The sequence below is a fragment of the Trachemys scripta genome, chromosome 1 (genome assembly GCF_013100865.1).
Source record: "Trachemys scripta elegans isolate TJP31775 chromosome 1, CAS_Tse_1.0, whole genome shotgun sequence".
Classification (NCBI taxonomy): Eukaryota; Metazoa; Chordata; order Testudines; family Emydidae; genus Trachemys; species Trachemys scripta.
Window position 1 is genome coordinate 155,275,975 of NC_048298.1, and position 13,077 is coordinate 155,289,051.

General features: G+C 39.3%; 1 protein-coding gene across 5 annotated transcripts in view; it reads right to left on the reverse strand.

The window, feature by feature from the left end:
- Positions 1-7,217: 7,217 nt before the first annotated feature.
- CBLB (Cbl proto-oncogene B) overlaps positions 7,218-13,077 on the reverse strand; it is a 194,667-nt gene continuing 188,807 nt past the window's right edge. For all 5 annotated transcript variants that reach the window (XM_034790499.1, XM_034790511.1, XM_034790493.1 and 2 more), the window contains one exon: positions 7,218-7,523. In XM_034790499.1, coding sequence (XP_034646390.1) covers positions 7,261-7,523 — 263 coding nt within the window. In that variant the 3' untranslated portion in view covers positions 7,218-7,260. The remainder of the gene's footprint in view (positions 7,524-13,077) is intronic.

Sequence of the window (13,077 nt, forward strand, 5' to 3'; positions counted from 1 at the left end):
CCAAGGAGGAGGAGGCTGCAGTATTTGAGGAGAATGAATCAACAGGTGACCCCAGCCTGAACATGGGGGAAGGAGCGGGAAGTGTCAAATATAACCCCCAGCTTATGGGCCTGCGTAATAGGGAAGATTGTGGTGTTAACAGCCATAGTAAGGAATGTAGGTAGCAGAGGGAGTTGGGGGACACTATTTTGCCCTGATTGAGTTTGAGATGATGGTGAATGCTCCGAGAAGAAGTGTCTGAAAGGCAAAATTTATGCAAAGTTGAATTACAGGAGCAGATCTAGGGCAAAGAGGTATATTTGGACACCTGATGATACAAGCACTTCCCAATCCTGGGAGTTTGGAATATTTAACCAGCAGATGAAAAATAAGCCTTCCTTATTGCACTTTTATTCTGAGGATAAAGAGTTACAGGACAATCTGAAGATGGTGAAATTATCATTTCCAGCGTCTTCCTCCCAATCATTATACAGATGGACAGAGAAGGGCAAGCATATGCATCTTCCGTAGGGTGACCAGACAGCAAGTGTGAAAAATCGGGACAGGAGGTGGGAGGTAATAGGCACCTATATAAGACAAAGCCCCAAATATCGGGACTGTCCCGGTAAAACCAGGACAGCTGATCACCCTAATCTCCCATTCTATCTGGGGAGAAAACTTGGCCCTTGGCATTGACCCGGACTACTATAGAAGCTTGATTACTACGCACACTCTGTTCAGCTGTCCAGATGGAACAGATGTTTAACAAAGGGAAATACAGCAGCCTAGTTTTTTACTCCAAGTCTAATTCTTTAGCAGGCATTGGTTGATTCTCTTCCCTCCCTTCCATTTCATTAGATTAACATACACACAACCTACACACAAATCAATAAACTGAGCTTTTTACCAGGAGGATTCCCTCCAATACACTATCAGGCTCCTGGTTATTTTGCTAGGATTTTCAGGTATTCTACCACTTAGCATTTTTGTCCTCTGACGCTTTTAATGCCATGACATTCTGTTGCACAGCAGACATCTCTTCAAAGAAGATCTCTTTGAGGGAAGATGCACTAATTCAGGATTGGAGCATTTATGCCAGATATTCTCTAAGAAGTTCCAGATACTCAGGCATTTCAAAACAGTTCATGATGAAACATTTATACTTGAAAATATGCCCATTGCAACAGCTATATTTTGTATGCATGTGAGCGAGACAGGCCTAGGGACCTTAATACAGGATTCTCCTTCTTCTGTGTGAATACCTTCTCTCCCCCAGGCTGCTAGTTACCAAAGCAGTTATCTCAAACAGAAAAGGCCGACTGATTTATCTGAAACCAATGCCAATGTAGTTACATTGGCTGGTTCCTATATGGTAGCTGTGGGAAGTTCAAAGTCTCATTTAGGGTGATTTTTTTTTTTTTTTTTTTTTTTTTAAAAGTAGGCCTAGGAAGAAACAGCCTCCTGCATACAATCTCATAGCCCTGAAATTCCTTCCGTCCTGCAGGGAAGGAGTGGGATTATTTATTAGTTTTTGAATAGGAACTCAATGAAATTCACCTTAAGGGGCAGGAAATATCCCTTGAAGGCAAGTGTAATTTTTAAAGCTCCAGGATAGCACATTTTATTTCCAAACCTAAATAATGCAGGATTGCAGTCATTTCATCGTAGGGGAAAGTGGATCCAGTCACTTCATCCAGAATAAACTGACTGGGTTTCCAACCTCAAAATCTCCCTAAAAGATTCCAAGTGGCCTCAATTGCTCACACTTATCAGAGGCAAAACAGAGGAAGTGACAGAAAATGAAAACATGAAAAAACACTTCACTAAAAATATAAACCAAACAGGCTAATATCTTTGATATTGTATTAATATGGCCAGTGAACTACAGCATCCTCACCTCTGAAAATGGCTGAGCACGTGCAGGTGGAACCATTGAAATCTCAGCATTCCAGGCCTCAGAGTACCTGTGTAACTGGCGAAGTGGCAAATGTTGAGTTTTTAATGGAGATCATCGCATTTTCCTCTCCAGAGTGTATCTTCTATAACATTTTCAGAATTTGAATGCTATGTAAAGGGGAAATCCAGCTCACCTATGTGCACAGGCTATTTTTTTCAAACGGGACCTGTGTAGTAAAGCAAGCAGGATTTGATGCTAACATTTTATTACAGCAACAATAGTGGTCTCTGGTGCACTTTTGCTCAGCAAAAATCCAGTTACCTCATTGTGATAAAGTACTTTGTTTTTGGCATTATAGCTTCTTCACTTTGGAATTTCATTAGCACCTCAGCAAACTGAATAATAATAATGATGCTTAAATAAACCACTAAGTATTTATGATTCAATAGCCTTCTACTGTAAAGATATGTTCATTCTGCAGTGCTTTTAAGTTGTAAAATGTCATTTTAGGTTGTGGGATTTTTTTTTTTAATTTATTAGCTGAATTTGGAAAGTGAAATAACTGGAATGTAGTTGATACACTAGCAATGGGGGTGGTTTTAAATACTTTTGATTCACCGTATTTTAATACCATTTCACTTGTCTTTCTGGCTTTAAGACAGTGCCCAACCTCTATAAAGTGTAATCTAGGATAACTATGTTCTTCTGAAGCCACAAGCAGCAATATTCAGGATCAGAGCCAAACCATTGAAAATCAAAGACCAACTTGGCATTCTGTTAACATTAATTTTATAAAATATCTTACAAGAACAGATAAAGTACTTGAGGTTACATAATAACCAGAATTGAAAAAGAATGTTGAATAAAATATAAATTAATTGAACACATCACTATGTTTATCACGTTAGACAAGTTTATAAAAGGCATTTTCTGATAAAATAGTTACTTGGAAGAAACCCTTCAAAATGGAAACTATTGCAGTCCTTTTCAGGAAATTATTCCTAGAAGCACTAAATTCCAGGTCAACAAGCAGTACCTGAATCTGTTTAAAATACACCATTCATCTGCTTCCAAATTTGTCCAAATTCAAATGGTTACCAGTTCAGAATAATCAGTGCAAAGTAAAGCTTCAAGCTGAAATTATGAGAGGAAATGATTCGGATACAAAAATCTAAATTCACATTATGAAAAAGTCTTTGCCAGATGTGCACTTGGATTATGAAACATTGACCCATTTGATCAGTGGCCATTTTAGGTTTCCATTCTAGCCAACCCATTAATTGGTTAATCACATGGAATTCATTTATTTCAGCGCAGTTTCAGTTTTTAACCTATCATCTTTGGAAAGGATCCATGCTGCTGATGTTCATTAGTATTGCTCACCTTCTGATTCAGCATATCTGGTTAAAATGCAGCAATTTTGCATCAAGGAAATAAATGCAGATATTGGCATGATGGTCTTACAGAGGCTATTGTAGAAAATAGATCCATAAGCCCCACTTTTACATGCACACAAGCATTTGAGCAACTTCATTCATTTGAGTATACCCACTACAGTCAGTCGTGTGCTTAAAGTTACATATGTTCACAGACATTTGCAAGATTAAACCTTTATTTTTTAAATTGTTAAAGACATTTTAGGGAACCAAATTATTGTCAGATTTACCACTCTTAAGCCCATCAAGTCCTGTGCAGTAAACATCAACAGTCTAGCAAGGCAATTTCACTCAATTTGGCTTTAAAGCTATTAACTGAAACCGGTCTGAGGCATCTCATGTTCCATTATGTAAGAGTGTCTGATTTGCTTTATCGTCTAAAAATCGTAGAATCATAGACTTTAAGGTCAGAAGGGACCATTATGATCATCTATTCTGACCTCCTGCATAACACAGGCCACAGAATCTCACCCACCCACTCCTGTAACAAACCCCTGACTTATATCTGAGCCACTGAAGTCCTCAAATCATGGTTTAAAGACTTCAGGGTGTAGAGAATCCTCCAGCAAGTGACCCGTGCCCCACGCTACAGAGGAAGGCAAAAAACAAAACAAAACCACAGGGCCTCTGCCAATCTGAATGGAATTTTTAGTCTGTAAAGCCACTACCTATGCTATTACATTATAAAGGTTTTTAAACACACGTACAAAAAACAAGTCATACCAAACAGGCTGGGAATGCTATTAAAAAAACTAGAAAGAGCTTGTGTAGAAATAATTTTAAAATATTTTACATGTCTGTTCATCTTGCTTCTTAATTGAAACACAGTGGTGTCATTTATTCTAAGATCCTGAATAAAATTTAGAAAATGAGAGCATCTGTGCCAGTTTTATCCAATATGATTGGAAATTCCAACACATGATCTGCAGACTGTTTGCTTCTCTGTGCAATGCATTTTTTCCATCGTTGCTATTACTGGCAGTTATGTTAGAGCTATAATTAAGCAATTCTAATAAAATTGCAACATTTACCTTAACAGCATGTATCATTTTGAATTAACATTCTAGCATTTCAGCCAAATATAATCAATATGATGCAAGAAAGAAACCAATTAAAAGAGCTGAAAACAGTGTACTTTGCAACAAAAAAAAAAGGGGGGGGGGGGATTTACTTAAACAGAGAGCACTGAGTAAAACTTCAGCCAGAAGCTTTTATTATTCCTACCCAAAGAATGAACACTGAAAGGAAGCTGCAAATGCCCTTTTCTAGTACATGAAATCATTTGCTTAGATTGAAATAGAACAGAAACTCATCCCTGTAGCTCAAATACCTCTGATCATCTTGTTTCACTGGACCAAAACAGATTAATGATGGCCATCATGCCATGCTTTGTGATCCTGAAAAGGAATGATTTATTTCTTTAAAAAAAAAAAAAGAATAAGCTGTTAATGAAATGGAGGTCTAGATATGATAATGGTAATTTCCACTTGGTTTTCTCAGTGACTTTGAATTCCTTACTTGAGATGTTTGGTTGTCCTTAAATCTTTAAAATAAATCCATGTGGTGCGGCAGTTGCCCTACCCCCATGCGAGAGGGGATTAAAGTATACCAGAGCAGCTGCGCAGGCCAGCAGCCAATCAGGGACGGGCCTACTCAAAGCCAATCAGGGCTAGGCTAGGCCCTATATAAAGGCTGCCTAGGAGAGGAGCAGGGAGTCTCTCCTAGACCTTCAAAGGGTGAAGGTCTGTCTCCTGCATGAGGAAACTAGTACCTGGGACAGCGCAATGCTGGGCAGGCTCAGGGGAGCCGAAAGGAACTCCAGCCCGGTGTCTGCCAGGCTGCAGGCCCTGAGGGAAGGGCCTAGCCGGTGCAAAGGGGCCGAAGGGGAAGCGGCCCAGGGAGAGAGATGCACAGGGGGAGAGGAGGAGGGCAGGAAGGCTGCCACCAAAGGGTCCCTGGGTTAGGACCCAGTGTGGAGAGCAGGCCTGGGTCCCCCTCTTGCACGTACACCCAGCCATTGGACGTGGCAGTAGCGAACTGCACCGGACCCCTGACGCAAGGGGTTAGACTTTGGGGTGTGGTTGTCCACTGTGGCTGGGGTGCAGAGAAAGACTGCTGTTAACTCTTTTCCCTTCCCCCTTGCCCCCCCCGCCCCAGAAGGGGGTGAGGATGGACTAAGGGGCACTGCCGGAGGGCAGTGGCCTGAAACAGACGTCACCGAGCAGGGAGCAACGCAGGTCCAGACACCAGCAGCGAACAGACGACGGATGCAACACTACCAGCAGAGGGCGCTCCCCATGGACTGAGCTAATACCCAGAGCGACCAGTGGGAGGCGCCACGGTGGTGAGTCCCAACCTCCTCACAATCCATTTGTCGCTGAGATCTGATCTAAGTGGTGTAACTTTTACAACTTGCCATGAGTAAAGAAGAAAACCGAAAGATAAAAAGGAAATAAATATATACCGCAACCGAAGTTTATCACAACTTGCAAGATTATGTACTGGCCATATTTTAAAATACTGAAACTACTCTACCCTCCACATGGTTCATCTGCTCAACAGTAAGAGGAGGGGGGAAAAGAGTGAATTTCAGTGTTTTACACAAACAGGAAAGCAGCAATATGAGAATTACTGTGGAAGGTCTGGACTCAATTTGAGAGTCTAGCAAGAACAAAAAATAAAGGACTTGATTTGGCTTGCATCAATCTGTGTTTTAAATTTAAAAAAAAGGCAGACTAAGGTAACACTGTTCCACCCATGGCAAACAGATTTAAGATGTTTCCATCGATGCAGGAATAGCGAATGAGTGAATTTGGGGTATGAAACATATAGTCTAATGCAATAGGGTGAACAGAGATTACTAAAGAGCTTTGTAAAAAGTATTCCTACAGTAGCATTAGGACTTAACAGTGCATCAAAGATTTAAAGTTCCCATATCAGTATGAACTGGTCCCTAAAGTCATGATGAACCAGAGGACAATCACTCAAACAGGAAATTAACTATCATCCACTCTGCAGACGATAGGACTGAAATTTACCTGATCATTAATATAATTCAGCGAGATTCCCCATTATTCACTATGCCTAAGGATACTTAAGGCGTGAACAACAGGTGCCCTTGGTATGTAACTTAAGTACAACATCAACATCTGCATTCAAATTTTTAAAAGTTGTCATGTCATGTTCTTTCGTTTCATTACTGCATGTGTGTGTTTTTTTTTTAAACTGGAAACTACATGGATCAAGACCTTGAAGACAATAGGTCACAAAATCCATAATAAAAATAAAAGCTGCCCAACGTCACTGTCAAAATACCTTTAAAAAGGCAGTTCATAGACAAAAATAATGCATTATACATTCAGATTTTTTTCCTCTCTCAATAACAAAGCAATCTCAGAAGAAAACGCTCAGTAGTGAAGGCCACATACTTTTTTTTTTTTTTTTTTGCATTTGTTTGATAAATTGAAATGCAAAAACCATTAAAGCCTCTTATAAAAGGAGAAATGGAAATACAGAGCTTCTGGAAAAAATGATTTAGTTGATGGGGCGGTCAGCATGGAAAATGTTGCAAATGCTACAGCTGAGCTGACCACCGTACAAAGGAATCTAAACAGGAACACAGTACAGGTGTCCACTTGCCAACTTGTAAACAAGAAAAAAGCATTTCACAGATTCAAAGTTCAAGGGAAGTAAACTTCTTAAAATAATTTTGTCAGTTCAACCCTGATTTTAAAAGTATGGCTAGCAAAAATACAGAAGCCTCAGCCCATCTATGAGTCTTGATCAGAGTAGCCATCTTCCTCTGATAAACTACTGGAAACAGACCCTCTTCTAAGGATGACAAGAGAAGAAAACTTCTCTCTCAAATTGTCTCTTGCTCTCAGTTACACACACACACACACACACCCCCCCCCATGGAATTCATCTGCTGCAGGGACTTGCACGCTGCTATAGATTGAGACGTGGGGAGACTGGTGGAGGAAAGCAGGCAAATTCTCTTAAAATACTACGAGCCACATCAACATTATTCTGGGCTATTTCAAGTGCCCTCTTCACTTCTTCAAAAGAAAAGCCCTCTCCCATAAGTTTTGCAATTTTTGCATCCACATTTTCCAAGGAGGTGTCAGAGTTGTATGCTTTCCTGTGGTGGATTTCTGGTGCAGTCCTGCGAGGAAGTGGTTTAGGGGGTCGGGCTGGTGCTTGTGAACCATCTGTTTAAAAAAAACCAGAGAGACAATCACTACAAACTGGTTTAAACATGATGTAACAAGGCAGTGCTCAGTAGTTCAGGCCTCAAGTTAAGGGAGAACTCAAAACCAAGTTTTATGAAGCGTATTAAGAGGACTGTTTTAATTAATTCCTTTCTTCAGCTTTGAAATTCTGGTGGAAACTGTAATAGAACATTTGCCAGAAGTGTTCACAACTAAATAGTGCAGCCTTGTGTTAATAATGCAGTAAGAATCTGAAAGTGGAAGTGACTAGTCTAGTGGTTCTCAAACTTTTGTACTGGTGACCCCTTTCACATAGCAAGCCTCTGAGTGCGACCCCCCCTATAAATTAAAAATACTTTTAAATATATTTAACATCATTATAAATGCTGGAGGCAAAAGCAGATTTTGGGGTGGAGGCTGACCGCTCGCAACTCCCTATGTAATAGCCTCGTGACCCCCTGAGGGGTCCTGACCCCCAGTTTGAGAACCCCTGGATTAGTCTATATTTGTATTGTCCAAACTAGGCAAAAAAGTATAAAAACAGCATAAGTGGTAACAATTAAATCTGAATTTTAATTGTCATTTACTCTCAACAATGAGATTTTATTAATATCACCAAGAAGGATTTAGTCAGTTTTATTCAGGAAATTGCACAAATCAGTAAACTATGTAAAAGAACACTCTCACCAAATAAACCTGAAGAGGAGAAACTAGCACTCATTTGTACATCATGAGAACATATTTCAGTCATTTGTAGTTTATTTCATGCATGTCAAGGGTGCTTGCTACATAGGAAAATCATTATTTCCTCATTCTGTCCCCCCCAAAAAATTAATAGGTCCAATAAATTTCAGTGGTGAGAAAAAGATCCCTAATTTTTTCTCCCCAAATATCACAGTTCACACATTTCAGATGTTGGCTGGGTATGCTACAGCCTGTCTGCAGTGCTTCATAGGAATGTTAACCTTCACAGTTAACACTGCCGCTAAGAATCATGATGTGCTGATGCAAAGAGCTAATAACTACAGCTTCTAATCTTTTCAGAGTCAAGGGGTTAGGACTCAAGTAAACTTGGTACTTTGCCCAAACCCCTTTATCCTTGCTGAGGCTACACTAAGAAGCTTGAATACAAGATGGCATACAGCAAAAATGCTTTGAGTGGAACATTTGTGGTGTTTTTTTTAGGCTTTCAATCCTTTGAAAAGAATTCTGAAAAGTTCTACTGACAATAAATAGTGCTCCAATGATATGTAATTAGAGAAAGCTTATGGCAATAACATTTTCCAGTTTATTTATACTGGTGGCAATAGCATTTTGTTTTTTTCAAATCTTCCAGCTATATCTTGTAATGCAAAGGAGCATAATAATTTCATTATCAAAGTTATACCGCTATTCAATTTTATACAGAGAGAATATCTGGATTGTAATCCCACAGAGCACGTTAAACATCTTCAACGGATCAACCTGTCATTTATGTTGATCTTTCAAGATGCATTTCCTGACTCAGTTTTAATGCTAAACAAGCTTTTCTGAACGCATCAGTATGGGAAATCTATTGTTAAGTCAGACAAGCTCCAGGAAATATTTTTCTAGAAAGATGGTGGGGTTAATGTAACAAATAGATGAGAGTAATTTTATTCAGATTTCACATTAAAAGATTGGGTTTAATCTTGTGCTGGAAACATTGCTTATTTTCTACACAACATGCTGATGAGAAAAACAGCAGATAGGATTATTTTGTCTTTATAAAGGACACTGAAGATGAAAAGTGCTATATAAATGCTAATGATAAAAAGACAATACAAGGCAGGATTGAGCTTACTGGAGAAAGGGGTGTGAAATACTTGTAGGATTAGGTGATTAGCAATATTTCAAGAAATTTAGTTACCAGTAAGAGAGAGGAATAAGTAAAATCAAGAATTCAGACTTATTTTACAAAACTCAGTTTACAGTATTATTGAAGAATACGGCCCATAATTAAAATCAAAGTATGTACAATACTAGAAAGTTGCAAGACAAATAATGTAACATATGTAAATCTGAGGCAAAAAATATGACTATCAAAGCAATTTTAGAAAGACTATTATGGAAGAAAAGTATCTAAAGAACAAAATACAATTAAATTTGATACCGTTTTGGGGGTGGGGGTGTGAGTGGTGTGAGAGAGAGAGAGAGAAAGACAGAGACAGAGAGACAGACTAATTCTGGCAGCTCCAATCTGAACCCAAACCTGGAGGTTTTTTCTTGACTAAAAACTTCATGTTGCCTAAAACCTGCTGAAGTAATCATGTCATTTAGGCAGACCATTTTTAATTCTTTTTGAAGATTTGCAACACATGCGTTTTCTTCTCACTCCACCAATGTCTCTATAGCACAGGTCCTTTTAAATCTCCAGCCCTCACTCTCTTCGTAACTCAATTCCCTGTTTTTTTAAAATGCTGACATGTCTCTCAATATCTTCACATCCATATAAAATTTTAGTGGAATATGAGTATCCTGTTAGATTCTGAGCTTAAAAATACTAAACTTAAACTGCACTTCCATCTGGACACAGAGAGTCAGAGGCATTTAAACAGGCCTTTCTTTCCTGCCACACACACTGATGCGTCAGCCACCTTGGATTCTTAAAAAAAAAAAAAATCTCTAGCTGAATTTTCAGTTAATTGTATATTCGTATATTTCAATTAACCATTTCAGCCTCTGAGCAGGCAGCCTCAATCACGGACACTTCTGTTTCCATGCTGCCTTCAACCCTTAGGAAACTAGCTAATCCCAAAGCAGATAACGCCTGGGGACTGGCTAATTTAATAAACGACTATGGTTCACTAGCAGAAGGTGAGAGGGAGAAAGTCTGTGCCGGGGAGAAAGAGGCCTCCTAGGCTGCTAAGAGGCAGGGATAAATCAGGACTCTTGCTGCCTGGGTAATGATGCCAAATAGCTTCATTTCCCCCTGCAGTGAGCCACCCCTTCTGTTCCCTTCCTACTTTTTAAACATGTCCCATCAGCTGCTGCTACCAGTCTAGGAAGCAGCAGGGATAAGCGGCACCATGCAAGCACGCCTGCTGGTGGGTGAGAGTGAGGAAGCAGGCTTGTCATGTGAGGGTCTCTGAGGAGTGGAGGAAGGCAGACAAGTATATTTGGGGGAGAGGAAAAAACACCTTCAAAGGGATATTAGAGAGCCAAGGGGGTCTCGCATTTTGAGGAGCTCAAGGAGCCCGAGTGAAGAACTTCAGTGCCTCACTGTAGGATGCTAAGAACGTGTAAATCTTCCTCAGAGCCCTAAAGCCTGGGGCTCTACAAGGCATTTCAGTGCTCATGCAGATGCTGGCAGACAAGATGAGTCTGAACTATATTTAAATCAACCTTTAAGTATGTAACAATAGCAAAAATGCACCGAGCCAGATGAATTTTTCCTCTCATTTATAAATAACGTAAAGAGGGCAAAGCATGATTTTACATTTATATTTATTAGCGCACCCCAGAGCAATGTGGACAATGACATAACAGTGCATTAAAAAGGCCAGATCATAGGCAGGGCTCTGAAAGGCACACAGCTTTAAACCCATTTTGCACAGAGCATATACGTGAAATGCTAAGGAGATACAATAAATGTATACACAAGGGTCCTGATTCTCCTCTACCTTGCACCTTGGGTAGTCATTTACATTTGAGCAAAGTGAGTGCAGAAGTCAGACTGCTCCATTCACTCATACCAGTTGTAACATGTTACACCCACTTTCCACAGGTGTAACTGACTGCACAAAGGTCCAAGGCAGTGGAAATCGCAGCTGAGTAAAAGAAGAAGAGGTGATGGGTGGGGGTGTGAGTGTGAGAGAAAGAGAGAGTGTGTGTGTGTTTGTTCTAGAATTAGCGATTTCTCCCCTCTCATTATTTTTACCTGAATTCCCTCAGAATGTATACCATCACAATGTTTGTGATATATATATTGTTCCTCTGGAACAATGAAAAAGTGAAAAATTGAGAGGCATTTTTAAAATTTTCAGTGCTAAATAAATTGCTGTGTTTGGTACTTAGATATCACAGTGATAGGTGTCAGAGACAAACAACATATACTATATTTCACCATATGCAACCTACTTTCTTGATATTAAAGAATTCTAAAGGGCTGTCATTCAAAATATACCTGATCGATACATTTTCCCTTAGAAGTCAGCAATTAAGCTGAACGTTATAGTGAAGCAGGTATTATTCCCATTTTATAAATAGATAGCCTGAGGCACAGAGAGGTTAAGTGCCAAGGTGTACAGTGAGTCAGTGGCAGTGCTAGGAATAGAATTTACTCTAATGAGTGGACTACATTCACTTCCTTTCTAACACAGATCCAACAGCAATCCTAAAACAGGTTTGGAATGAACAACTGCTGGCTATTAGAAATGAATGGTTAAGGAATAACTCAAACACTAAGTTATATTCTCCATACAAGGTTGTCTTTTGGAAACCTGAAGTAAATGGAATCCGTTCATTCTGAAACTTATTAATTCCAAAGGATGGAATTACAACCACTACAAAGACAACTTTCCAATTATAGCATAGCATGATTTAACAAACAGTTGTCATTTAATTCAAATTAAATTGAAAACTTTTATGTACATAGCATGCTGGATTAGTATATTTATAGCAGAGGTTAAAGCATATGGATATTTTAGAAGATGGTTATGCAAAACATCTAAGTAATGAAGTATTTACTAAGCAATATCAAGAAAACTATTTGAAATCTTAAATAGCAAGCATCTTGCAATCATTTTGCAGAATTAAAAACTTCTCTACATCAGCTTCCTTTGTGGAGGGCTTTCAAATACACCAGGTCCCATGAAAAAAAGCATATCCATTAAAAGACTATGCAGAAATGTAAATTACCGTATGAAAAGCAAGCAAGCAAGTCCTTTTTAAGTGAGCTTTAAAGAAAAGTCTTAGAAAGAATATAAAAGTCACTACCTTCTATTTTGAATGGATGAAGCAACCATTATGTTTTTATATTGGCACAGAGGGAAAATTGTGGTGTTGTAGCTGCGTCAATCCCAGGATATTAGAGAGACAAGGTGGGTGAGGTAATATCTTCTTCAGAAGAGCTCTGTGTAAGTTCAAAAGCTTGTCTCACTAACCAACAGAAGTTTGTCCAATAAAAGGTAATACCTGACCTACCTTGTCTCTCTAATACCTTTAAGATAATCAGCTTGTTTAATATGTATATTAAAACAGCACCTAGAAGCCCTTTAGTCAGAATCAGGGCCCCATTCTGCTCGGCAGAAAGACAACAGCCCTGTCCTGAAGATTTTATAAACACATGCGCTATAAATGTTTTCAATGCTATTTAAATAGTGAGCACCAGCATTCTGTTAGGGGAATTGTAGTCTTGAAAACGTTATCATTTATTTGAGACATCAAACTGAGGTTCTAAACAGTGGTGATCATTAAAGTAGGGTTACCATACGTCCGGATTTTCCCGGACATGTCCGGCTTTTGGGGGCTCAAATCCCCGTCCGGGGGGGAAATCCCCAAAAGCCGGGCATGTCCGGGAAAATCGGGAGGGCTC